The 27,095-nt window shown below is 46.3% G+C and overlaps 1 protein-coding gene across 1 annotated transcript in view; it reads left to right on the top strand.

The window, feature by feature from the left end:
• The window catches only part of ITPR1 (inositol 1,4,5-trisphosphate receptor type 1), a 157,691-nt gene that overhangs the window by 47,876 nt on the left and 82,720 nt on the right, over positions 1 to 27,095 (top strand). Inside the window, exons 11-33 of the mRNA XM_053989142.1 lie at positions 430 to 474; positions 3,305 to 3,456; positions 4,331 to 4,430; positions 4,868 to 5,028; positions 5,758 to 5,899; positions 6,383 to 6,541; positions 7,112 to 7,284; positions 7,535 to 7,654; positions 8,724 to 8,918; positions 12,654 to 12,905; positions 15,559 to 15,700; positions 16,662 to 16,815; positions 17,633 to 17,820; positions 19,374 to 19,512; positions 19,689 to 19,747; positions 20,124 to 20,285; positions 20,386 to 20,556; positions 21,481 to 21,546; positions 22,255 to 22,392; positions 23,886 to 24,011; positions 24,370 to 24,570; positions 26,138 to 26,389; positions 26,922 to 27,047. Coding sequence (XP_053845117.1) covers positions 430 to 474; positions 3,305 to 3,456; positions 4,331 to 4,430; positions 4,868 to 5,028; positions 5,758 to 5,899; positions 6,383 to 6,541; positions 7,112 to 7,284; positions 7,535 to 7,654; positions 8,724 to 8,918; positions 12,654 to 12,905; positions 15,559 to 15,700; positions 16,662 to 16,815; positions 17,633 to 17,820; positions 19,374 to 19,512; positions 19,689 to 19,747; positions 20,124 to 20,285; positions 20,386 to 20,556; positions 21,481 to 21,546; positions 22,255 to 22,392; positions 23,886 to 24,011; positions 24,370 to 24,570; positions 26,138 to 26,389; positions 26,922 to 27,047 — 3,423 coding nt within the window. The remainder of the gene's footprint in view (positions 1 to 429; positions 475 to 3,304; positions 3,457 to 4,330; positions 4,431 to 4,867; positions 5,029 to 5,757; positions 5,900 to 6,382; positions 6,542 to 7,111; positions 7,285 to 7,534; positions 7,655 to 8,723; positions 8,919 to 12,653; positions 12,906 to 15,558; positions 15,701 to 16,661; positions 16,816 to 17,632; positions 17,821 to 19,373; positions 19,513 to 19,688; positions 19,748 to 20,123; positions 20,286 to 20,385; positions 20,557 to 21,480; positions 21,547 to 22,254; positions 22,393 to 23,885; positions 24,012 to 24,369; positions 24,571 to 26,137; positions 26,390 to 26,921; positions 27,048 to 27,095) is intronic.

Here is a 27,095-nt window from a genome sequence, read left to right as displayed (position 1 = left end):
GTAAATCTTGGGTTTTCTAATCAGCCAAAACAAAAACATGCTATTAGATCATGCAAGAATATCCCAGAGGAGATTGCTCACCTGATCCCTGGTTAGAATAATGTTTGTTCTAAAAGATTTCTCCAAGCCAGTAGTTTCTAGCTGGAAATTCCACTTGGAATTTAAACAACAAAAAGAAAGCATGAACTGGTTAACTCTCTACTCTTGCTCCTGTAGTGATTCTCCTGAAGGAGATGAATCTCCCTGCCTGTTTGCAGGTTATTTAACTGATTTGCAGCCTGGTGAGCCGTGCTGGGTGTGGGCAGTGTGCCCTGCATGGCTGGAGCAGTGCAGGGCACTGGTGACCACGAGAGTTCAGGTGATGCTCAGGCTGTTTGCCACTTGCAGCTGTGCTGGAGTTTTGACGTGCCTGTGATTCTGTTCCATCAGGTAAACCCTGACTATGAGGAAGATGACCTGGAGTGTCAATCCTCAGTAAGTATAGGCAAGGGAATGGTCCTGCCCCTGTCTGAGGAGGGCTTGGCACAGCCCCAGGGCTGCCCTGGCCGGTGCACAGCTGGTCCAGGCTTTAGTGAAGAAACTAAAAACCTGAGAATGCTCTGGAGGCTTTTAAGGCCTGTCCAAGGAGTGGGTGTTGACACCTTAGTGCAGAACAACCCACTTGGAACTGAATTAACACATTACCTGAACCCCCCTCAGCTCCTCCCTTTGTGGCATCTTTTTCTGTCTTCCTGTTTTCCTCAACCTTTGCTTCCTTGGAGCACTGTCCTGCCGTGGGCTGGAAATCGAGTTGCTCAAGGTGACACCAGATGGGACTTGTCCCTGAGGGAATGTCCCCCAGTGCTGTGCCTGTCTGACCTCTGTGTTAAACAGCAAATCTGCTGTTATTGTACCTTGTCTCAGGGAAGCAGGATAACCGAGCAGGAATGGCAGGGGGAGGGAGATTCCAGTGCCATTCCTCTGGTTTTCCTGTGGGAGCCAGTCTGTGCTGTCAGTAAATGTTGCTGTGTCAGAGATTGAGTGTGTGGTGCTCTGTATTGACAGAAGCTTGTCTTGGGTGTCAGAGGGAACAGCATTTTCTTCAGGAGTTGAAAACAGAGAAAACTGGAACAGCACTTTGCATTGTGGATTTTATTTATTTAATTGCATTTGATCATAGGCTTATGCAGCTTTCTTGGTCATTTATCCTGTATTATGGAGTATTTGCACCATTTGGGTATGACAAAGAGCTATTCCTTCCGTCCTTAAGAGATGGATGTGCTGCTTGGAAATCCTGCAGGGTGCATTTTTCCTCCTAAAAGGATTTTTCATTACAGCCTGGCCATTAAAATGCTTCCCTCGCCCTCAGATACTGAGCTGTTTTCCTGATTACTTCTTGGTGGCATTTGGCAGCTTGACTGCAGTAAACATGGCAAAAAAAACCTGAACAAACCCCACCCATAGCTATTGCCTGGGGTGTGGGGGGAATCCAGTACTGAGGTGTTTTGCTGGGTTAATTTTTTGATGGTTTATCAGTGTTGAGGGGCTTTGGGTAGACACCCAGCTCCTGGGATGTGTCCTGCTGACATGTGCATGGATAACATGCACGCAGTGTCTCAGCTCTCTGGTTTTTCCCTGCTCTGTCTCTTTTACCACTAGATGGCAAAAACAGACCAGCAAGAACAGGACCAGGAGCACATAATTCAGCTCTGACAGGAAATTGCCACATCGTTTATCATTCACTGGTGACAGGAGGGTGTAGGCTGCTTTATCCGACTTTATCCAAACTCCAGCGTGGTCCAAGCGCGAGCTGCCTGCAGGGTTTCTGTGCACAGCTCAGTGGTTCTGTTGCTGCTTTCTCCTTGTCCCTCAGAGAGCTGTGCAGGAAGGGTTTCCATGGGCATGGGTGAGGTGCCAGCTCCCCCTTCCAGCAGCAGAGAGGGCTGCTCTTGTCACCTTTGGGGTGGAATTTCAGTGCTCCCTGAATTGCCCCATTTCCTGCTTTCTGCTTTACTGCTCGTGTTCAGCTTTGCCCCCACTTTGAAGAAGTGACCAATTGTCTCCCAGGGGACAGGCTGTGAGTGCAGAGCAGCTGTACCCCTCACTGTGTTCCCTCCCCTTGCTGGGGGGGATGAAGGAGACAGCTGAAATTCAGAGAATTCATTCCAAGTGAGCGAATTTCTCCCAGAATTTCTCTCCAGATGGACTCTGAGTGTAGAGTTGCTCCTTCCCTTGAAGGCACACTCCCAAAGTGTATTTCTGTTCCACACAGATAACTGCCTGTTCCCATGTACAAAATCAGACTTTAAATGTCACTGCTTTGCAGCCAAGTTCATTGACTGCAAATATGTTAACTTGGGAGTATCCTGAGGCACAAGCAACACTGGATACCTTTTCCATCTGCTCCAGGATGGCAGTGCCTTACAGCAGGACTTTGACAGGCAGGTGCCTGCGTGCTGACACCCTTGGGTGCCACCATCACAGAGAAGCTGAGAAATTGGATTCTTGGTCACCTTGAAAATTGCAGCCAGGATTTAGGTGGTTGTGCACGGACAGCTGGTTCCTGCGTGCCAGGACAGCAAGCAGCTGGGAGTTCCCCAGGAAAAGATCTGCAGAAAGTTGTTGTTCCTTTTCCTCAGTTCATCTTTGTTTTTTCCTTCCCTTTTGTCCTTTCATCTGAAGCCCTGGGGGTTTATCTTTACTTTGCTGGAGGAGGCTGGGGATTTGCTGGAACTTTGGGAATAAAGATCCTTCTGCTGCCATGGCCTTTGGAACACATTTTTGTGCTTGAGAGCAGCACAGGCTGTAGTGTGAGCAGCAGGACTTCCAACTCCTTGATTGGCTTTTTGTTTCTCTTGCCTGGGATTGATGGATGTGGGTCCCATTTTTGCTGCTGAAGCTGATTATTTCCCAGCAAGGTTGTTGGTACATGATGTGGCCGGGTTTTTATATTTTCAGCTCATTAATGACGTGGTTAGAGGGATAATTGCCATGTGTGGGGTATGTTTGGAGAGCTGGTGGTGTGAGGATTGGGGATCTCAGCTGATGTGTGTTATCAGAAGCCAGTCAGAGCTCCCAGTGTGTGTGAGGGGAATGGCTGGGGGGGGGTTTGTCTCTTCTGGCACTGTCTGTGAGACGTGAATTTTGTGTGGAGGGGGAGTTCCTGTGCTGGCACTCAGGAGTTAGCCCGGGGGAAGCAAGGAGTGCTGTCTGTGTTCCTGGTGTCCTGCAGCCCAGCCCCATGTCCAGAGTGCCTCCCCCGTGTGTCTGGGGCTGCGTGGGTGCCTCTGCAGGGCTGCCCTGAGGCTCTGGGCTTTCTCCACAGCTGGACCCCGAGCAGGAGGCGGCGCGGCGGGGCCGGGGGGCCCAGGAGAAGATGGCTTATTCCCTGGTGTCCGTGCCCGAGGGCAACGACATCTCCTCCATCTTCGAGCTGGACCCCACCACCCTGCGGGGAGGAGACAGCCTCGTCCCCAGGTACGGCGACCTCTGAGGGGTTCTGTGGGTTTTTCGAGTACAGCTGCCCCAGACTGCCTTCCTTTTATGCTTTGGAATCAGGTTCCTCCTCTAATGAATGGATAAATAATTAGAAAATGCCTGAAGCTTGGCTTGAGTGCTTTACAATTGAGGTATAAGTGAGAGAACACCGTTTTACAGATGGGGAAAATTGAGACTGAGTGACTTCCTAAGTGACTTCCTTGCCAGGAATGACCTGAGACTAAAAGCCTTGTGTGTCCTATCAAGGCATTCATTCCTGTGACCTGTCTGCATTGTGTCAGGATGTCACACCAGCTATTCAGCACTGGATTTTCTGTTGTTTGTGTGTTCTTTACTGTCCATGTGGCCCCTCTTGCTGTTGAAAAGCTGCTGCACCCTTCCAAGTGCCACATTCTGCACACTTTGCTGCTGTTCCCACTGAGAAAGCACAGCAAGTTGGTTCCATCTATTCAGCAGCTCCCTAAATCAGCAGGTACCCATATTTTGGAGTATCAGGGAGTTCTGGGCTGAAAACCCCAGAGGTAAGGGGAGAAGCTGGCAGCTCATAGCAGTGGAAAGGTGAGGATGGCAAGAGGTTTAGATTGTTGCTGTGCAGCAGCTGAGTTACAGCAGCTCAGAGTGGCTGTGGTTCTGTTTCAGAGCAGAATCTCTTTCATTACAGAAGAAGCCTTCCTCAGGTGAATTCAGAGTGAGCTAAGGCATTTAGAATGTTGTTCCAGTTGTGGTATGCAGTGTGGACAGAGATGACACTTCTTTTCCACTTGTTCCTGCCAGCATCTCAAAATCCCAGCAATGCAAAGTCTTCCCAGCTGGGAAGCTGACTCATGCTGGGGCACTCCTGACTTTCTTTCAGGAACTCCTACGTGAGGCTCAGGCACCTCTGCACCAACACCTGGGTTCACAGCACCAACATCCCTATTGATAAAGAAGAGGAGAAACCCGTGATGCTGAAAGTAAGCTCTGTTACTTTGTGTAAGCACACCCTTTGATTCCTCTACTTCCACAGAAGTGTTGGCAGGAGTTTCTCTCCCTGAGCCTGTCACACACCGAGCATGTGACAGTAATGAACAGTGCCTGTGCAAAATATTTGCTCTTAATGGCTCAGTTTCATGGTAGCTTTCTAGTTACACTGTTCAGCTTCTGCTCCACAACAGTCATCAGGAGCAGGGTGTTTTTTCCACTGGCTGCAGCAACATTTTGCCTTCTCACCTGCTGCTCCTTTGAATTTAGGGACAGCTTTGAGCTTGCACAGTGTTCCCAGAGTTTGGGTTCAGCAGTGCTCCCGTGCTGCCGAAGCACAGTGTGGCTTTTCTGTTTCATTATCACCGAGTGTGAGCCACTGCTTTGTTCCTGCCTTTGGGTTTGCTGATAAAGCTTCTCTGCGTTTCAGATTGGGACCTCTCCAGTGAAGGAGGACAAAGAAGCTTTTGCTATAGTGCCAGTCTCGCCTGCAGAGGTTCGGGACTTGGATTTTGCAAATGATGCAAGTAAAGTTTTAGGTTCCATTGCTGGCAAGCTGGAAAAGGGAACAATAACCCAGAATGAAAGAAGGTAAGGAAACCAGAATTGGGATCAGATAATGTTGTTTCCTGTAGCCAGTAACTGTTTCTTTGACAGTTTTATCAGAGTAAGCTATAGAAGAGGGTTTGGTTTCCTCCTTGATGAGATTTGATGTTGTGTCCATAATGGAGGTTTTCGGGCCTGGATTGTCCAGCCCTCCTTGTCCTCTGTGAAGTGAGAGCATGAGAAATGTAGCGAGCTTTGGGGGACTAATCCCCAGCATACCTCTGCAAATGGAGTGTGGGAATTCCTAATCCATCTTGTGAGGACTGAACATGTGACTGGCTGCAGATCCTCTGACCGTGCTGTGAAAATGTGGCCACACAAAAAGAGCACGGGGTGGCTGTGTCACACCAGGGCCCCTGTGCTTCCATAGCCAGTGCCTTGTATTTGGCCTTGGCAGAGATTATCACCTGATTTATGGTTTGTGGCAATTGAAAGAAGTGCCAAATAGAACTTGGCAAGTGTAGAGTTGTCCTAAAGGGATTTTCTTGCCTTGCTGCTGCTCTGGTTTAGCTGTTGGACAGTGAGGCTGCAGCAATGGGGGAGCATTAGTTTCTAATTTTAAGTTCTAGTGCAAACTTCTGAGCTTTATCCAGTCTCTAAATGCTGTTCGTTTTTCACTTAGCATTTAGAAATCTGTGTAAACTTACCCTGGCACTGCTCTTTTAGCACAGAGAATTTGTGTTCTCATGTTAACAGCTTCTGGCTTTTCCGTAGATCTGTTACCAAACTGTTGGAGGATTTGGTCTACTTTGTTACTGGTGGAACTAATTCTGGCCAGGACGTCCTTGAGGTGGTGTTTTCTAAACCTAACAGAGAACGGCAAAAGCTGATGAGGGAGCAGAATATTCTAAAGCAGGTAGGCTGGGGTTTTCTCTGAGCTCTGCCTATGAGAAGAGTTCTTGGAAAAAAGAACCTGGTAACAGAGAACCTGGCCAGGCTGGGCTGGGCTTGGAGCAGCCTGGCCTGGTGGGAGGTGTCCCTGCGTGTGGCAGAGGGTTGGAACAAGATCATCTTTGGGGTCCCTTCCATCCCAAGCTGTTCTGTGCCTCTGTGAAACTTCAGTCTCAAATTATTGGGACCAAAAGGTCCTTTGAGTTTCCAGTTTTCAGCAGGCTCTGGGCAGTGGGCTGTAGGCTCACCATTGCTGGAACTAGAAATTCCAGCAGATGGTGTTGAATAAGGGTGATCAGCTTCTTCTGTCCGGGCTGCTCCATGGCCAAGAACCTTGGTGACTGCAGCGTGTTTCTGATGTACCTTTCGAAATACAAAGGCACAGAGCTTTGACAGAAGAAGGCAGTGCCTCATGGGGCCGTGTCTGTGTTTTTTACCAAATCTGTAGATTTTCAAGCTGTTGCAAGCACCCTTCACGGACAGCGGGGACGGGCCGATGCTGCGGCTGGAGGAGCTGGGGGACCAGCGCCACGCGCCCTTCAGGCACATCTGCAGGCTCTGCTACAGGGTGCTCAGGCACTCCCAGCAGGACTACAGGAAAAATCAGGTTGGAAATACCTCTGATCAATGGCACTGGCGTGGTTCCTCTGCTGAAATTAAAAAAAAAAAAGCTTTATCCCGTAAAGTAAACCCTGCTCTGCTGTGGCTGCACAGTCAGCAAGAGGTTTTGGGATTGCTCAGTTTCATTCTGTTTTTTATCTGTCAGAGACTATAATGTAATTAGCACTGGTTCTAAGTGGAATTTAAGAAAACAACAAAATTTCTAACTGTCCCACAGAGGAGAATTATGAGACTGTTCACTCTTGCTGACTACAGGCTCCATTGAAAGCTGCCCTGTAAATTAAGGCTGTTCAGTTTTTGTTGCCATGTATTAAAATCAAGGTCCTGTCAGATAAGTATAAATGTCTTGCTGCTGTCTAGCCCAGGAGGGAGGGGAGGGATGGAGGCATTAAGGTTGTCTGTCATTGTTTGCTTTCTTTCACACAAAGAATTTGGATCTAACCCAACTTGCTCCTTGGAGTGTCGGTATTGACAAACATCCACCTTGTCTGCCGTTATTATTTCAAATTCTGAGGGCTAATTACACCCCCTTCCTCCTTGCCTGTGTGTTTTGAAGGAATACATTGCCAAGCAGTTTGGCTTCATGCAGAAGCAGATTGGCTACGATGTCTTGGCTGAGGACACCATCACAGCCCTGCTCCATAACAACCGCAAGCTCCTGGAGAAGCACATCACAGCTGCTGAGATTGACACCTTTGTGAGTCTCGTGAGGAAAAATAGGGAGCCCAGGTGAGAGCTGCATTTCTGAATATGTAATTACCCTTCTCCTTCTGGGAAAAGTCTGTACCTGCCAGCTTGCTCAGGAGGAAGCACAGCCAGTTCACTGTGTTCTGGCACTCGCCCTGCCGTCCCCTCGGGCAGCAAGTCCTGCTCTGCACTGTTCAAGTGGAGTTCTGAATGTTTGCTTCCTGAAATGTAGGTTGCTTCAGTCTAGATCTCAACAGTGATTGATACCCTCTTGGCTCGTGCTTTCCGACAGGTTTTTGGATTACCTCTCGGATCTGTGCGTTTCCATGAACAAGTCTATTCCCGTGACACAGGAGCTGATTTGTAAGGCCGTGCTGAACCCAGCCAACGCAGACATTCTCATTGAAACCAAGTAAGTTCGTGCCTTGCAAGATGGTTCTCCTGGTGTGAAGCAGAAGGAAGGTGGTGCAAAGCTGAGCAGGCTGCTGGCACGTCCCAGGGCAGCAGGGAGTTAAATGTGGGATCCTCTTCAAGCGCAGGGAGCAGGGCTGGGGACAGCAGGTGTGTGCCAGGTGCATCCTCAGCCCCGCAGGCAGAGACCTGTCAGGTGTCTCCCGTTTATCCAAAGCACACAGACTTTGCAGGGAGGTGTGCAGGCTCCTGCTCTGCTCCTCCCCCAGCTCTGAGGGAGCTCAGCTGGCAGCAGAGCTGAAGCTGCTCCAGCTCTGCTCACCTTTCCTCCCACTGAGGTGGGGTCTGGGTCTCCAGCTCTCCTCTGCCATCGCTGAGGCCTCATAGCAGGCACCAAATCCTGTTTGTAAAGATGGCTTTATTCAATATCTGTACTAGGGAATAGATAACCATTATCAAAATACTGCAAAGGGGAAGCAGGTAGTATTTAAAACACAAATGGCTGAGAGTATACTTCCACATTTAATTCTTGCCATGAAATCATAAAGGTTGTATTTATTTCCATGAGCTCTTAATATTGGTGCATCACTTATTTGTCCTTGAGCATTTAATTTGGGTTTTTTTCAGGTGTTGATATTTTCTTTGCTGGAAGCCTTTTTAGTATTGGTAGCTGATTTATTTCTACTTACTTCATCACATAAGCAGAAAGAAGTTCTGATCCATTTGGCATTTATGCAATACAGAATGAATCAATTTTTTCTTTCCCATATCTTTTCCTGGTCTGCTGAATGATCTTTGAATCAGTTCTCCTGTATAGAAGGTTTTGAAGGTCCATTATTATGTGTCTTTTAACTTCCTTGTTTCTTCATCTTTTTCACTTGAAAGGAGCCAAAATGTTCATCTTTTTAAGGTTGAATGGAAAGCTTATAATGCTTTTAGTAATACACCCCAGTGATTTGGTGTAGTAAAATGCTACTGCTGAAAGGGCAAGATACATTTTAGCAAGTGTCTTAAAAGAGATGTGAAGGATGCATGTGGGTCTGGAATGTAACCTCCCTTTCTCCTGGCAGGCTGGTGCTCTCACGCTTCGAATTCGAGGAAGTGTCGAGTGGAGAAAACGCCTTGGAAGTTGGCGAGGACGAGGAGGAAGTGTGGCTGTTCTGGAGGGACAGCAGCAAGGAGATCCGCAGCAAGAGCATCCGAGAGCTGGCCCAGGACGCCAAGGAGGGGCAGAAGGAGGACCGGGACGTGCTCAGCTACTACAGGTGAACAGCACAGGGCAGCTCAGGGCTCAGCAGGGCTGCCTGGGCAGGCCTGCGTGCACAGGCTGTGCTCCTGTTCCGTGCTCAAAACAGCCTTCAGAGAGGGAGGGTCAAGTCTCTCAGAAGTGAGAGCTGAAAGCACAAAGTTATTCGTGGTGAGGAGTCTGGGTATTGACATGAGCCAGTTTAAACTGATTTTTAAAAAGTAGTTCAGGCTTTGAGTGTGTTGCATTTCCCAAGCGCTTTGGGCTTGGTTTCCTGCTGGTGGATGTTGGAAAATCCCCTGCAGGTGACCACTGGGTTCCCTGTGCTCAGGGAGCACTTGGGGATTGCAGGATTTGGGTGTGTAGATGGCTTTGCTTTTGGTCTGCAAGAAGTCACTGCTGTTGTCTGTGCCTCCTGCTTTCTCTCCACACCTTCAGTGGTCCTGTATTCCCAGCAGCACCAGCGTGAAGTTGTGTTGGTGCCCCAGGCTGGGTGTGGAGGGTGTGCAGAGCTGTTTGCACGGCCCAGCTGTGCTTTGGGCAGCTCTGACACGGGTGAGGTTTCCAGATGACTTGACAAGACACCGAGTTCTTGGCATAGTCAGGTCAGGTTTCAGCCCAGACCAAATTCCTGTGTCTGGGTTATAAACCCCTGAGAGTCATTTGACAGACTCAGTTGTGGCAGTGCAGAAAGCACAACTAGATTATTTGTTTAAATAACCATTTTATTTTGAATTGTTTCTTTCGTTGAAATGATCCTTGCAGCAGAATTCCTAATACCTGGTTTTATTTGAGCCTCTTGGAGCTCAAAAGGAGACCTCTTAGATAAAAGTTTTTTAAAACATACTTGCTTTCAAAGTAGGTATTTTGCTTGGTTTTAAGTAGAATTGATAAATTTTGGTGTGTGTATATATATTGGTATAACAGTGGTAGTGTTGATTATTTTTTAGTCTACATTATACCTCAAACATGCTTAAAAGAAGGGCTTAGGCTATGGCTTGGTTAAATTCCATGAGGAGTACTAAAAATGAAAGGAATCTGCTTTCAGTTAAATCTTCCTTTCTTTGGGAAGCCTCACACTTGCCAGTACTGAGCAGCAGCCTGTGGGCACGTGCTTTATGGCCGAGGGCGAGTTGTCACTCTGGACTGAAAAGCTCGGGACTGCAGTTCAGTTTTTCCCTACCAATTCTCTCACTGAAGGGAGCAGAGCTCAGTAGTTGTTTCATCAGGAGCCTAATTCTGGATGAGTGCACCCATCCGTGTCGCTGCCTCAGGGGCAAGCGTGGCTGCAGCATCTGCAGGAAGCCTTTGAGTGTTTAGGCTGGGTTGCCTCAAGTGTTGTTTGCATTCTGCTGCAGCTTTCATAAAAAAACATTATTTATTGCTCCCTGGCAGGGTGGGCAGCCCTGGCACAGGTGCCCAGAGCAGCTGGGGCTGCCCCTGCATCCCTGGCAGTGCCCAAAGCTGGGCTGGACAGGGCTGGGAGCAGCCTGGGACAGTGGGAGGTGAAACAGGGTCATCTTTAAAGTGCCTTCAGTCATTTTATGATATTTAATCAGTGATTCTGTGTTATTTATTCTATGCTGCTTAACTTATTCTGTTGTTCCACTGTTTGCTTGTGTTTGAGTGCTTTATTCTTTCCACAGTAAGGATGGAGCTGCATTACTAGACAATGTAATGTTATTTCTCTTAATACACAAGGGTGTATCAGTATATTTGTAGTATACTTTAAATACATTTATATATACTTTATATATATGCTTTATATTTTGTATGCTTTGTTTTATATATATGCTTTATATATATTATGTATATAAAGTGTACTTTATATGTATTTATATATGCTTTGTATCTAATGTATAAAGTACATTGTATATATATTTATATATACTTTACAGTACTCAGGAAATTAAAGCTTCAATCCCACATAAATGAAATCATAGAATTTCTTTTTTTCCTTTTTCTCCCTGAAGATAGCAGCTGAACCTCTTTGCTTTATACATACACTTTTAAAATGTATATAAAGTATACTTTATATATATTTATAGATGCTTTGTTTCTAATGGTTAAAGCACATTGTACATATATTTATATATACTTTACACAGGAAATTAAATCATAATATTCAAGCTTATATAATTTATAAATTAAATAATATAATTTCTTCTTTTTTTCCTGTTTCCCCCTGAAGATATCAGCTGAACCTCTTTGCTTTATATATATATATATTTATGTATATAAAGTATGCTTTATTTATGTATATGCTTTGTATCTAATGGTTAAAGTATATTGTCTATATATTTATATATACTTTACAGTACACAGGAAATTAAAGCTTCAGGCCCATATAAATGAGATCATAGAATTTCTTTTTTTCTTTTTTCACCCTGAAGATACCAGCTGAACCTCTTTGCTTTATATATATTTTTAAGTATATAAAGTATACTTTATATATATTTATATATGCTTATTTTTATATATTTATATATGCTTTGTTTCTAATGGTTAAAGCACATTGTACATATATTTATATATACTTAACACAGGAAATTAACTCAATCTTTAAACCTACATAAATTAAATTATATAATTTTTTCTTTTTTTTCCTGTTTTCCCCTGAAGGTATCAGCTGAACCTCTTTGCTTTATATATATGCTTTATATATATGTTTATGTATATAAAGTATACTTTATATGTATTTATATATGTATATTTGTATATTTGTTGTTTCTAATGGTTAAAGTACATTGTATATATATATTTATCTATATTTTACACAGGAAATTAAACCATAATCTTCAAGCCTACATAAATTAATGCATATAATTATTTTTTTCCCATCTTCTCCCTGAAGATACCAGCTGAACCTCTTTGCTTTATATATTTTTTTTTGCTTTTATATATATATATTTGCTTATATTATTTTAATATACATAAAGTATACTTTAGATATAGTTATATATGCTTTGTTTCTAATGGTTAAAGTACATTGTATATCTAGCTATATATACTTTACATAGGAAATTAAATGGTGATATTCAACCCTACAAAAATTAATGCATATAATTTTCTTTTTTTTTTCCTTTTCCCCCCAAAGATACCAGCTGAACCTCTTTGCTTTATGTATATTTTATGTGCATAAAGTATACTTTAGATATAGTTATATATGCTTTGTTTCTAATGGTTAAAGTACATTGTATAGTACTTTAACCATTAGTTGAAGTATATTTAATATACTTAGTAGGTATATACTATAGTATATATATACTTATATACTTAGTTAATAGTATATTTAATAGTGTATATATATATATACACTATACTATATATAGTATACTATATATGTGTATACTATATATAGTATATATATACTATATATACTATAGTATATATATACTTATATATAGTATTTATATACACTTATATATAATATATATACTTATATACTTAGTATAGTTAATAGTATATTTAATAGTATATATATATACTATAGTATATATAGTATACTATATATAGTATATATATACTATAGTATATATATATAGTATATATATATATACTATAGTATATATATACTTATAAATAGAATATATATATACACATATATAGTATATATATACTTATATACTCAGTATAGTTAATAGTATATTTAATTTCCTGTGAATACTTTACACAGGAAATCAAATCGTAATCCTCAAGCCCACATTAAGTTAAATCATGTAATTTCTTCTTTTTCTCCTGTTTCCCCCTGAAGATACCAGCTGAACCTCTTTGCTCGAATGTGCCTGGACCGCCAGTACCTGGCCATCAACGAGATCTCGGGGCAGCTGGACGTGGACCTGATCCTGCGCTGCATGGCCGACGAGAACCTGCCCTACGACCTGCGCGCCTCCTTCTGCCGCCTGATGCTGCACATGCACGTGGACAGGGACCCCCAGGAGCAGGTGACCCCCGTCAAGTACGCCCGCCTCTGGTCCGAGATCCCCTCCGAGATCGCCATCGACGAGTGAGTGCCGCGCCGGGGCAGGGCCGAGGTGCACGGGGCGCCTTCTCACCCGCCCTTGGTCTCCGCAGCTCGTGGCTGTGGGGGTTTCTGAAGGCATCCTGTTAAATTCTTATTTCTTTGCTCGTCGCAGCTCATGGTTGTATGGGTTACTGAAGGTGTTGTGTTTAATTCTTATTCCTTTGCTCGTCGCAGCTCGTGGCTGTATGGGTTTCTGAAAGCATTGCGTTTAATTCTTATTTCTTTGCTCGTCACAGCTCGTGGTTGTATGGGTTACTGAAAGCATCCTGTTTAATTCTTATTTCTTTGCTCGTCGCAGCTCATGGTTGTATGGGTTACTGAAGGTGTTGTGTTTAATTCTTATTTCTTTGCTCGTCGCAGCTCGTGGCTGTATGGGTTTCTGAAAGCATCGCGTTTAATTCTTATTTCTTTGCTCGTCGCAGCTCATAGTTGTATGGGTTACTGAAAGCATCCTGTTTAATTCTTATTTCTTTGCTCGTCGCAGCTCGTGGCTGCGTGGGTTTCTGAAGGCATCCTGTTTAATTCGTATTTCTTTGCTCATCACAGCTCATGGTTGTATGGGTTTCTGAAGGTGTTGTGTTTAATTCTTATTTCTTTGCTCGTTGCAGCTCATAGTTGTATGGGTTACTGAAGGCATCCTGTTTAATTCTTATTTCTTTGCTCATCACAGCTCATAGTTGTATGGGTTACTGAAAGCATCCTGTTTAATTCGTATTTCTTTGCTCGTCACAGCTCGTGGCTGTATGGGTTTCTGAAAGCTTCTTGTTTAATTCTTATTTCTTTGCTCGTCACAGCTCATGGTTGTATGGGTTTCTGAAAGCTTCTTGTTTAATTCTTATTTCTTTGCTCGTCACAGCTCGTGGTTGTGTGGATTACTGAAGGTATCGTGTTTTATCTGAACGTACCATGTTTAATTCTAATGCGTTGGTGACTTGTTGCTGCTCAGTTCATTGGTTAGTAGTTTGTAGAGCTCGCCAAAGACTTTCTTCTCTGAAGGTGTTTGTGTTCTTGTCTCCTGGGTAAAAGATGCTTCCCGTGGGTACCAGTCCCTCCTCTCCCAGGTGTGGGTTGGTTCTCACGGACAGGCTGATGTGCAGGCTGATTCTCACAGATCCTGCTCAGCCCAGCCATCAGCTGTGCTTAGCCCAAGCACCAGGCCTGAGCCAGGACTTTACAAGGCTTTTTTTTTCTTTTTGTAAGGTTTTACCATATGCAACAGCTGCGGGGTTTTAAGGCAACACCAGCCCTGAAGTCATGGGTTGTTTATAGAGTTGGTGTTTGTAAATAAATCAAACACCCCATGGCGTGTTGGTGAGAATTGAATAAGCTCCCTGTGTGTGGGGTGAGCTCAGTGGTCACAGTGTGTCTGGGCAATGTGATGTGGAGCTGGGCAGAGCAGGGGGGATTCACCTCTCCTCCTGCCTCTTTTGGTTGGAGAACCACAGAACTGTTAAGCTTGGAAAAGCCCTTTGAGCTCGAGTCCAGCGCTCAGCACTGAGCCGTGTCCCCAAGTGCCACATCCACACATCTTTGGATGTCCACACATCTTCAGGGATGGTGCTCCCACCACTGCCCCGGGCCCCCTGTTCCATTGAAGACATTTTCACTAAAATCTCTCTGAAACTCCCGGATTTGATTCCATTTCCTCTGAGTGTGCTCCCCTCAGGACAGGTTGTCCTTATGGGAGCTCACCACCACCAGCAGGAGCAAGGGGGAAGATGCTCAAACGAGGACTAGGTCCTGAACATCCAGTGGAAAATCCTCTGGCACAGTGCTCAAAAACCTACACAAAGCCACAGCTGGAGCAGGCACATGGTTTCTTAACCACTGGTATTAACTCTGTAATTAATAATTCCAAATTTTTATAGTGCTCAGCTGATCAGAGCTCATTTTTTTTTCAGTTGGAGAAAATGAACATCTAATATTGAAGTTACATCTTAGGAATTTAAGTCTTGTCAATGTTAATGCTGGTGTTCAGTGGTTTCTTGTATTTTCCTCCTTGCCAGCCTGATTTTCTCTGCTGAGAGAGATGCAGTAAATAATAAATCAAATTTCAAGGCTGAAATATAAAACCAAATGGTTTTAGCTCTGGCAGAAGCTCACCAGTGATAAGTGATCAAACAGGAAGCAGAAGTATTTTGTGGGAGGTGGTGGGATTGTCCTTCTCAAAGTCACTCTGCACATCCTGAGAAAAAAACCCTAGAGTTTATATTAAAAATTAATATCTGCTTTGCATATGTATTGGTTTTATTTGGAGGAAAAATACGGCCCCCACTCAGCTTCTCTTGGCCACCCATTCTCCTCAGTGCTGCACATCACTTGTCATTGTTTCCACTCAAAGAATGAGGGTTGCTTTTTCTGGTTTTTGGGACAAAATTATATTTTTTTTGTTTTTCTCAGATGTTTTAAAATAGTTACTAATGAGCATATGGGATAAATCAACAAAAGCCAGGAAATTCTGGTGTCAGTGTCCTGACTCCCTCGTTTGGATAAATTATTTACCAGCCTTTAGCTTCTCTTAGATTTTGACAAACCAATGAAAATTTGTACTGGGGGGAAAAGAGCCCTGTGTATTTGCATGCTAAGTTTTGTTTTGTTTTCTTTTTTGTTTTGTTCTTTTTTTTCCCCTCTTCAGCTATGATAGCAGTGGAACTTCCAAAGATGAAATTAAGGAGAGATTTGCACAAACAATGGAATTTGTAGAGGAATATTTAAGAGATGTGGTGTGTCAGAGGTTCCCTTTCTCTGATAAAGAGAAAAATAAACTCACTTTTGAGGTAGTTATCCAGTTCTGATTTTATCCTGTTCTTTTTTTTTTTTTTTTTGGTGGAATGTTGGCTATTTTTTCAGCACCAGGTAGTTTGGCAAGTAATTAGTGAGAGTAATTAGTGATTGCTGAGCCTCAGCTGGCTCCTTTCTGCTCCTGCAAGTAACCCCAGTGAAGTTTGTGAGTTTGCAGTGATGGTTCTAAAAATACAATTAAAGCATGTCAGTTTATATCTGAAGTTTGCAGCAGCCTTGTTTACTCTCTGGGCTCTCAGTGTTATTGCAAAACCAGGCTTTACTGGAATAAATATCTCAAAAATTAAGCACTCTTTGCATGCACAGAGAGTCTCCAGAGCTTATAGTGATGGTTCACCAAGAGGAAAAAGTGTCCTGTGACTTACTGACCTGTTAAAATAGTCTGTGCAAATAAAATGTAGCAAATCCATGCAACAAATAACCATTAATTTAAGAAAAGCCGTGATATTCTGTAAAAAATACAGTTGATGTCATATACTTCTAATAATGGGGGCTACATTAAATATTTGCCCTGTATGTGATATTTTTATGTGGGTCTTTATGGGGTGGACTTGTGGGGAAACTTTATAGCTTGGAAGTTACAAAGCTCAGCTTTATGGGTCTGATAATCTTTTTTGAAAGACAATGATAAAAATTATCTGTACCTTCCCTCTAGTCTTGCCCTGTTTTATAATGAGACAAGTACAATTTGATTTTGTAGCTCTAGAATATCAGTTGCAGACACAGACATTCATTAACTGCAAGCAATGGAGTATTTGTAGGCAAGTAGAAAACTTTCTGCTGTGATGTAGAACTAGACAGTGTTGCAGAATTCCCAGATATTGTGATAAATATGACCCTCAGCCAGGTTCTTGATCTTGTCACTGTGTTAAGACAACTTGACTGTGATAGCAAAATGTTTAGTATTAATCAGGCTTTTTATTGTTATTTTGGTAGGTTGTTAACTTAGCCAGAAATCTGATATATTTTGGTTTCTACAACTTCTGTGACCTCCTCAGACTAACCAAAATCCTCCTTGCTATATTAGACTGTGTGCACATCACTACCATCTTCCCTATTACCAAGATGGCAAAAGGCGAGGAAAGTAAAGGTAAGGCTGGAAGGTGGAGGACAGAAAGGTCTTGGGTGGCTCTGGTTCATCTCAAAATGTCACTGTGGGGTGGAACAATGAAGTCACACAACATCCTGAGCTGGGAGGGACCCACCAGGATCCCCCAGCCCAGCCCCTGGCCCTGCCCAGACTCCCCAAATCCCACCCTGGGATCCCTGGAGCGCTGTCCAAAGGCTCCTGGAGCTCTGGGGCTGTGCCCATTCCTGGGGAGCCTGGGTAGTGCCAGCACCCTCTGGGGATGAACCTTTTCCTGAGCTGCAGCCTGAGCTGCCCTGGCCCAGCTCCAGCCCTTCCCTGGGTGCTGTCCCTGTCCCAGAGCAGAGATGGGAGCTGCAGCCCCAGTGAGGTCTGACCTCAGTGTGCTCTGCCCCATCTGAACAGACCAAGAGATCTCAGCTGCTCCTCGTATCACTTCTCCTCTAGTCCCTTCCCCATCTTTGTAGCCTCCTTTAGGTGCTTTCTAACATCTTTAGATCTTATATTTTGGCCCCCAAAACTGCCTCCAGGACTGGAGGTGAGGCTGCCCCCGAGCAGAGCAGGACAGTCCCCTCCCTCCCTGGCCAGTGATGCTGTGCTTGGAAATCTTTCTGTCCATGCAGTAGAGCTGAGTGGTGCCCGTGATGGGAGAGGGCAGGGGGCTTCTCCAAGCACTGCAGTGCTTCTGTGGGCTTCCCCTGTCCCCAGGGTGTGGATGTGTGATGTTGAGACAATTTCCCTTTGCAGGACGTGGCCGGCCCTTGCCCTGTTAGCGCAGTCCCATTGCAGCACGCTAACCCTAGGTGTTTCCTCTCTGAAGGGAGCAATGTGATGAGGTCCATCCACGGCGTGGGGGAGCTGATGACCCAGGTGGTGCTCAGGGGCGGGGGGTTCCTGCCCATGACTCCCCTGGCAGCTGCCCCCGAGGGGAATGTCAAGCAGAGCGAGCCGGAGAAGGAGGACATCCTGGTCATGGACACCAAGCTCAAGATCATCGAGATACTGCAGGTACCACGTGGATGCAGCTCCTCGTGCTGTCCTCCAGCATTAATTGTGTCCTGCTGCCTCTTAATGTACTTCTGACTCTCAAACTTAGAAAGTATTGCCAGGGTGACCTTGTCAGGCACAGGGCTCTCAACTTGTTTGTGACAATATTGTGCCGTTATTGAAAGAATTTATTAGAAAAAAGTTTGCAGTAGACATTTGTGTGTTTAGCAGTGATTTGTGAGTATCTGGCTTGAGGCAGAGCTGTTGTTTTCCACCCTGTTGTCTTCCCAATTTCTCTGAGTCTGTAGGGCCATCTCAAGTGCCCTGAGGAATGGGGAGATCTCAAGACTGCTCTTGGCAGAGCCATCAGCCTGACATGTATTTTCAGCATGCACAGCCAGCCTCTCTCTCTCCTCCTTCTCTGGTTTTCTCACTTGCTCACCCCAAAGTCTTTGGGATGCACACGTTTTTAACTTGTTATTGACTGAGAATTAATTGCACTGAGATGCATCTTCCCTCTCTGGGTGTGGGAGTCCTCTTTGTGCTCAGTTGCTTCATCAGCAAGGCCCTGGGGGCCCGAATGCTGCCAGAGCCTGCTGGGCAAAGGCAGGAGAGCAGCAGGAGAGCCCTGGTGTTCCTTCCCCGTGCCCCGTGGGAAGCTCTGCCCTTCCCTCAGCAGCAGGTGCAGCACAGGGGAGGCTCCATTGCTTCCTTGCAAGATTGCTTATTTTAGCCCAAGGCAGAGCTTGTCTCGTGGCCTGGCATGTGCAGGGGGATATTTCAGTGTGCCAGTATTCCCTGCCACCAGGGGCCATCCAACCTGGCATTCAACATTCTCCCCGAAAGCTGCGAGAACTCCGAGTGTTCTTGGCTTTGTAGCTCCTTCCTCAAGAGCAAGACCGTGGAGAAGGTGGTCTCTGCTAGGCTGGAGGTTTCTGTGGCACCAGCTGGTCCAGCCCAGCTGAAGTGGTGACCTGTGTGGCACAGCCTGGCTCCTGGCAGCTCACATCCTGCTCCTGTGTCCCAGCGCCCCGGGAGAGCAGCAGCACGTGTGCAGGGTGGAGGTGGAAACGCTGCTTTCCTTTCCTGGGGGCCGGGGTGAGGATGCCAGCATCACACAGGAACGAGGCACCAAAACCCTGCCAAAATGCTTTAGTCATCAGTATTTATTATGTGTATCATGCTCGTTGAAATCCCTGGAAAATATTACTGAATTCTGGGGGTTTTGAAGGAGGCATTTGCATATCTTGGAAAGATGGAACTCCAGGATGGTTTGTGTTGAAAAGGACCTTGAAGCTCATCCAGTTCCACTCCCTGCCATGTGCAGGGACACCTTCCAGGGTGCTCCAAGCTCCATCCATCCTGGCCATGGGCACTTCCAGAGGTCTAGGGGCAGCCACAGCTGCTCTGGGCACCCTGTGCCAGCCCCTCACCACTCTGGGTAACTCTTCCAGGTTAAATCCACATCTCTGCTCTGCTCATGTTGCACTTTGGTAGCTGTGCTTTGTGTGAATTGTAGATGTGGTGGAAACACACAGATAATTTCAACATTTTTCCTACTTCTGTGTCATCAGTTTATTCTGAACGTGCGGTTGGACTACAGGATCTCCTGCCTGCTTTGTATATTTAAGCATGAATTTGATGAAAGCAATGCCCAGATGTCCGAATCCCCCACTGGAAGCAGTAGTCAGGAAATGCCAGCTAATGTACCAGGTGGGTGATTTGGCAAGGAATGAGGCTGTGTGGCTTAGGGAAGACTCTGGACTCTTCAAGGGGCTAATGGATTGATTGTTTCAGCTCCCCATTTGCTGTTTGAAGTGTTTTTAAGATGGAAAAACAGCTTTGCTGCCACTCTGGCCTCGTGTATTTGTCTTGTTTTTTTTTCTCAGGAGCCCTGGACTTTGAACACATTGAAGAACAAGCTGAGGGGATCTTTGGTGGAAGGAAAGTATCTCTTCACAGGTGCTAATCGAGGGAAGTTCCGGGCTGGAGGGCTCCCAAGGAGTGGGGACTGGGAGAAGGCTTCATTTTCCTAAAGTGGCCTTGATGCAGCTCAGAGTAGGGTCCATTTGGATGCAGAGATAAGGAGCAGTTCTGGGGTTCTTCAGCCAGAAGGATCATCAGGGGAGGGCTCTGTGCTGTGGGTGAAAGCCAAGGTGCAGGATTATTGCATCTCAGCTTGATGCTGCAATGAAATCTCAATCCAATTTCCCCCTTATTTAAAAGTAAGAAAAAAAGGTTTTCTGCCACTGCTAAGAGGACTTAGAAGCTGCTGGGACCCTCAGCCTAATGTGCTGGTTAACTCCTGCTGTGTTTCCAGTGAGGAGAACACCCCTCTGGATTTGGATGATCACGGGGGCAGGACTTTCCTCCGGGTCCTGCTGCATTTAACGATGCACGATTACCCTCCCCTGGTGTCTGGTGCACTGCAGCTGCTCTTCAGGCACTTCAGCCAGAGACAAGAGGTCCTTCAGGCTTTCAAGCAGGTACCTGTGTGTCTGGAGAGGGTTATTCCTCATCTGAATGCATTTATGGCAGCTGAGCCCAGCCCTTCTTGTGCAACTAATGGCTTTGCCTCCCTTCAAGGTTCAACTGCTCGTTACCAGCCAAGATGTTGACAACTACAAGCAGATCAAACAAGATTTGGACCAGCTGAGGTCAATAGTGGAGAAATCTGAGCTCTGGGTGTACAAAGGCCAAGGTCCTGATGAGGCCATGGACAGTGTGCCAGGTGAAAACGAGCACAAGAAGAAAGAGGTAATTGGGTTGTGCTTGTGTGAATTTGGGGGGGTATTTGGAGGGTGTAGCTGCTGTCAGAGCTGTGACAAGGCCCATCTTCCCAGCACACTGCCTGGGTGAGGTTCTCTCTACTGCTTTCAGGTTGAGGCAGGAATGAGAGGAGAACTTGAGCCAGGTGATGCCCAGTAGCAGCCCCTGAGGTGTTGCCTTTAGGGTCTGACAGGGCTGGTTTGGGTTTGCTCTGGCTCCCCAGCTGTGTCACTTCAGCACTGACCGATGGCAAGGGATTTGTGCAATCAAAAGTACCTCAAGTGTAAGGTAAGGGCAGAGCTGTGAACTGCTCAGGTGATGCATTTCGAGTCATGGCACTTGATTAAATGACAGCAGAGAACTGTGCTTTATCTCCACCTGATAACACAGGATTTTCCCCACGTGCACATCTGGCTTAGAACTCTCTGAGCATCTTTTGCATCCATATAATTTGCAATCAAATAGGGAAGACTGGATGAGGGGATCCAAGAAGCAGTCCCTGGTTTAGGAACGTTTATTGCTGGAAGTAAATGCAAGTAATCCACTTGTTGCTTTTCTTGTACACATTGCTGTGAGGAATCTCTTGGTATTTGTGCAGCGACAGTTTAATAACAATAGAGAGGGAGAGAAAGGAAGGGTTTTTTTTCTGAGGGGAGACTTGATTAGAGACAGAATGTGACAGGCAAAGGATGGGAGGTTGCTGCCTCTGAAATCATCCCTCCTTCACCTTATTTTGTGTCCTAGAGGTCAATGTGACTTGACAGGATAATTGTATGTATTTTTCTGAGGCTGTCAGCTGGAGGATGACAGTCCTTCCCAGGAGGAGAGCGGGCGCTATCCTAGAACGGTAATTTTAGCCTTCATGTAGACAGTAGTATAAGCTACTAATAAATTGTCTGATTTTATCCTCAGGAAGGTCACAGCAAGTCTCAAAAGCCTGAAAGTACTAGCAGCTACAACTACCGGGTAGTAAAAGAGGTAAAACTTTGCTTCTTGATAGTTCACTGGAAGTGTAAATGAGTAACAGAGCTCTGGAGAGCTGCAGTCAGAGGGAGGCACCCAGGAAAGTCTGAGTCACTCTGCCATTGTGGAAACTATTTGCTGAGTAATAACAAATCCCAACTTGAATGAGGAGCCAGGATAGAATAAGCACGACGTGTGTATTCTTTCCTTAAGAACGGATTAGTGACAAACGCGACGTTGGCTGCTGTTTCAATGGTAACACAATATTTTTATTGTTAAGGACTACAAAGGCAGTAAGCAAGGGGAGAAGCCATTTAATTTGCCCTGTCCTGAGTACCTTGCACTCAAAGCCACTGTGCTGTTGAAATTTAATGTAGAAAATAGCAGGTGAAGAACGTGCTGTGGTGCTGGTGTGGTGTGAGCTGAAGGTGTGTCTGTGGCTCTGCTGTGGAGCTTGATGTTGGGTTCACTTGACATGGCTGAGTTCTGCAGGAGCATAGAGTCTCAGAATTGTAGAGTATCCTGAGGTGGAAGGGACCCACAAGGATCATCCAAGTCCAGCAGCCCTAGTCAGATGCCACGGATGGAGCCTGGGCCACGAGGGGCTGCCCGGAGCCGCTCTGCTCCGTGCAGATGAGTTGGTCCCTGTTGCTGCTCTCCGGGACCTGGCGTTCTCTGGAAGAAAAGCCAGAGTTGGGGCTCTAAGGCCAGTGTCTCCTGCAGATCCTGCTGCGGCTCAGCAAGCTCTGCGTGCAGGAGGGGGCCTCGGTGAGGAAGAGCAGGAAGCAGCAGCAGCGACTCCTGAGGAACATGGGAGCTCACGCCGTGGTGCTGGAGCTGCTGCAGATCCCTTACGAGAAGGTGGGGCTTTGTGTCACGATGACAGGCTTTTCACGCCTCCTCTGAATCTTCCTGAACCTCCTCCCTGTAGATTGGATGCACAGAGGCTGGTTTATGTAGCCTCATAGTCTGTAGAATGCCCACTCTCGGACATAAGGAGCTCGGGCAAACTGTTTATCTGAAGCCTGTGAATATAGAGATTGCCTGAAGAAATATTCACACGTTGTTCTTCAGAATTAAGGCTCAGCTCTGTGCTTTTCATGTGAGGCAGGTGCTGCCTTGAGGTTAAGCTGTGTTGATGGAAGCAAGACCCTCCTTGTGAGGCAGCTGTGTGAGCACCATCCTGGGAACAAGGAGGGAAGGGAGGGTGCCTGGTCCCCCAGGGGTTTTATGAGCAGTAGATACAGACCCTCCCCCAGCTGTAGAGTCCTCAACTCCCCCTTAGAGGTGAATAAATACCCACTGGCTCTCCAGGTGAGGTGTGGTGCTCCTAATTAGCCTAATCAGGGCTAACACTCGGCAGCTGTGCGGGTTGGACCCACTGGGCCTGGGTTGTGCCTGTGAGCCTGCAGAGCACCGGGCTGTGCTGACACAGCACACCCCAAGGTCATCACCTTGGCTGCTCATTAATCACAGGTGACAGGTATTTATCAGTACAGAGGTGAGGCACCTCTTCACAGTTTCCTGGTCACTCTGCTGTCCTCTGTTCCAAACTCATCAGGTTGCTGAGAACCAGTAATTCTACACAGTAGCTTTGATTAATGTTGATTCTCGCGGTTTGTTGCGTCATATTTTGCTAAAAAATTGGCAGCAGAAACATCCTTCAGCACCTTCTCATCACCTTTCTTTCCCCTACGTGTGAATGTGCATCAGACAGGCAGTGTGGAAGGGGTTTCACCCTTGGAAAGATCCGAAATTCCTTAAAATAAAAACAGACAGTAACTTTGCAACGTGCGGCTCCCGCCGTCGGCGGGTTGGGAATCCACGCTGACGTCAGAGGAAGGGCACCGGTTCCTCAGCGGTGCTTGGCAGGCTGCAAGGAGCGTGGAGGTTCCAGTAAAGATAAATGGGGCTGAGCTGGTGCAAAAGCAACTTTCCATCCCTGCCTTGCCACGAGCTTCCCCGTCCGTGGCTGCGGGAAGGCGCGGCAGCGGACGTGGCAGCTTTCCTGGGCAGCCCCGAGGTGATGATGTGTGGTTTGGCCAAGGGGCTGGGATGTTCAGAGGAGTAGAAGTGACTAAAGCACGTTGCTGGCAGGCCTGGCTGTGGAATAGGCACTTTTAGAGAATAAACCACTGTAATTTCTATTATGGGCTTTATTTTTGACGCTCTTTGGAAGCGTGGAGCTGGCCCAGCTCATCCCAAACGTCTGTGAACTGGGTGGAGGTTTGTTTTCCTTCAGGGTGTGAGAGACGTGACAGTTCCCTTGCTGGAGCTGTGGCTCATCCTGTGCTCACCTCAAGGTGAACCTTTGGATTCTTTTTAACCCCTTCTTCTTTGTCATGCAATGCCAGGCTGAAGACACGAGGATGCAGGAGATAATGAAGCTTGCACACGAGTTCCTGCAGAACTTCTGTGCTGGGAACCAACAGAACCAGGCCTTGCTGCACAAGCACATAAACCTGTTCCTTAACCCAGGGGTAAGAATAACCTCAGGCCATGATTTATTTTTTTGTTCTAGCGAGAGAAAGGACTGAACTGTCCTTGGTGATACCTCTGGGGCTATTCTGTTGCAAGAGTGGTTGAAGAGGTCACATTTTGTTTTCATTCTAAAGCCTCAAAAGTTGGCAAGATGTTTGTTTAGGGCAGTTTCAGTGTAGAAAGTTCAAGAGGCTGGAGTGAAAAATAGGCTGAGATAGGAGCAGTGGTGTTGAAAGCTGAGGTCCTCAGCAAAGTTCCCTTCAGCTTGCAGGAGTGTTGGCTTTACCCTAAGCCCAGTGGGGATGTGGTGGATTGTTGATTTTCTGATCTCTTGCTCCCTTTCATGCCCTCCATCAGATCCTGGAAGCAGTGACAATGCAGCACATTTTCATGAACAACTTCCAGCTCTGCAGCGAGATCAACGAGCGCGTGGTTCAGCACTTTGTCCACTGCATCGAGACGCACGGCAGGAACGTTCAGTACATCAAGTTCCTGCAGACCATCGTCAAGGCAGAGGGGAAATTCATTAAGAAATGCCAAGATATGGTAATGGCTGAGGTGAGAGCTGCAGAGATTTGCAGGGTCTGAACAGAAGTTTGCACATAGCAGTTGGTGAACATGACAAATTGATCCTCTCGCTTCGGGGACTGCCAAGAAGCTGACAGCTCTCACCATGCAAAAAGAGCATTACAGCTCCCAGGAAGCTCAGGCTTTTTGTGACCAAAAGCTTTCTGAGCTCCTGACTCACAGGTGTAACGAGGGGTTGGTTGTTAATGGCACGAGTTACTTCCCAGGCCTGTACCCAGCAGCATGTAGGTGGGGTTATGAAGCAAGGGTGCCTTTGTCTAGCAAAATTGGCTTGGAGAAAAGTAGTTTAATTTCAAGATCACTAAAGCAGAAGGAGAATTTCACCATGATAACATTTTGATGGGAGTTTTTTTTATGAAATCTAAGAACCACCAGAGAATCACCTTCCACTATCCCAGGATGCTCCAAGCCCCATCCAATCTGGCCTTGGGCACTTCCAGGAATGGGGCAGCCCCAGCTTCTCTGGGTAACTGTGCCAGGCCCTCACCACCTGTATTTTTCCTGCCATCTAAACCTGCTCTCAATTTGAAGCCATCCCCCTTTGTCCTGACTCTCCAAGCCCTTGCCAAACAGTCTTAGCAAGATGTGTTTACTCAGCTGTTCAATTGTGAAGGGGAGGAAGATGAGGATTGGCTTGAGGAAACTGGGAAGCCAGGATAAAAGAGAGGGGTAAGAGAAGGATGAATTAATGCCTTTAAGGAGATACTGGATGGGATGTGTTTGGCAGATCTGCACATCTGATGGAATGTTTTGGCCTCCTCAGCAGGGGGAGCCCCAGGATCAGATTTGTCCAATCTGGCTTTTGAGCATCAGTCCTGATGGGTGGATCAAAAATCTTTCGTATTTTGTTGTTCAGCTCAAAACCAGCTCCATGAGCTTCTCAACACTTGGTTGAGTATGAGGTGCTCAGCAAGGGGCTCCCCCAAGGTCAGCAGCTGCCCTGGGTTTTTTTTTTCTACATGTTACCCTGCTGTTTTTCCCAAACCCTGTGGGAGGACAGCCCTGGATCCCTCCAGCTGTGTGCTCAGCAGTGCCCAGCCTGAACCAGGGCTCAGTTTGCTCCCTCTCCTTCCCTTCCTGGAGTTCCAGGAGGTCTGAGCTGCTCTGAAATTGTGGCCAGCCAGGTGTCAAATGTGAAGCTGATGGGAAATCTTCAGTGACTTGATGTGTCACTCCCTGGCCTTGGAAAATGGCTGGTGTTTGTTGGGAAGGGTGGAAGGAGTGAGCCCTGCAGTCCTCCCATCTCTGGGCAGCTCTCCACCAGCACAGGGCTGTCCACAGCTGCCTTAGGAAGTCACCTGGGGTGGCAGATGTGAAATGGAAAGTCACAAACTTCTCGGCACAGCTTCTGGCTAGCAGGCAGCTGGACTGGCTGTGAATTTCCTCAGTGGTTCAGAAGTGGTCAGTTAAATGGGAAATGCCCTCCTGTGTCCCTGAGGGGCTGGGGAGCAGCAGTGGGACAGCCCCCAGCGAGGGGGATGCTGTGGGGGGATGCCAGGCTTGGCTCTGCTGATGGAATGTTCTCCTTGCCCCACAGCTGGTGAATGCAGGGGAAGATGTGCTGGTGTTCTACAACGACAGAGCCTCCTTCCAGACCCTGGTGCAGATGATGAGGTCGGAGAGGGACCGGATGGATGAGAACAGCCCCCTGATGTACCACATCCACCTGGTGGAGCTGCTGGCTGTGTGCACAGAGGGCAAAAACGTCTACACAGAAATCAAATGCAACTCCCTCCTCCCTCTGGATGACATTGTCAGGGTGGTGACCCACGAGGATTGCATACCTGAGGTGAGGGCTTAGAGGAGAGCTGGGCTGTTTGTGTTTGAAATGTGCTGGGGTTTGGGTGAGAGAGGGTTGATGCTGCTGGGTCTGGCCTGGCAAGGGGGTTGCTGCAGGTGGGCAGCGAGCTGGGAAATGAATCCTCCCCTGCTGCTGCTGTTGGCACTCCCAGCCAACCTGGATAGTCAAGTTAAATCCTTTTATATTTCCTCCTTACCCTGAAAGTGGGAATGTGATGCTGTACTTGGTTATTTTATAGGGTTCCTGAGGCAGAGAGGTTTATGGATGTGCTGCTAACCTTGAACAGATGGTTCTGCAGAACTGGAAATTATTATTATGCTGACGTTTTGTCTGCAGTAATCCTGGTGGTTTTTTATTGGATGGTGTCTTGCTATTCATGGCATTAAATTTCACCAGTGTTTAAGTGAAAGGAAGAAGTAGAATTCCAAAAGATCTGTGTAGCACTTTTAATATGACATGATATTCATTCATGCCACCATTCAGGTTCTTATTCTTTATGAATTATTTTCCCTACTTTTAGGTCAAAATAGCATACATCAACTTCTTGAATCACTGCTATGTGGACACAGAAGTAGAAATGAAAGAGATTTACACCAGTAATCACATGTGGAAGCTGTTTGAGAACTTCCTGGTTGACATCTGTCGGGTAATGTATCTGCACCAAGGAACTGAATTCAGAAAGCGTTTAAAGGTT

This window comes from Vidua macroura, chromosome 13 (assembly GCF_024509145.1).
Source record: "Vidua macroura isolate BioBank_ID:100142 chromosome 13, ASM2450914v1, whole genome shotgun sequence".
Classification (NCBI taxonomy): Eukaryota; Metazoa; Chordata; class Aves; order Passeriformes; family Viduidae; genus Vidua; species Vidua macroura.
The sequence above is the reverse complement of the archived record's forward strand: the minus strand, read 5'-3'. Positions and strand labels throughout refer to the sequence as shown.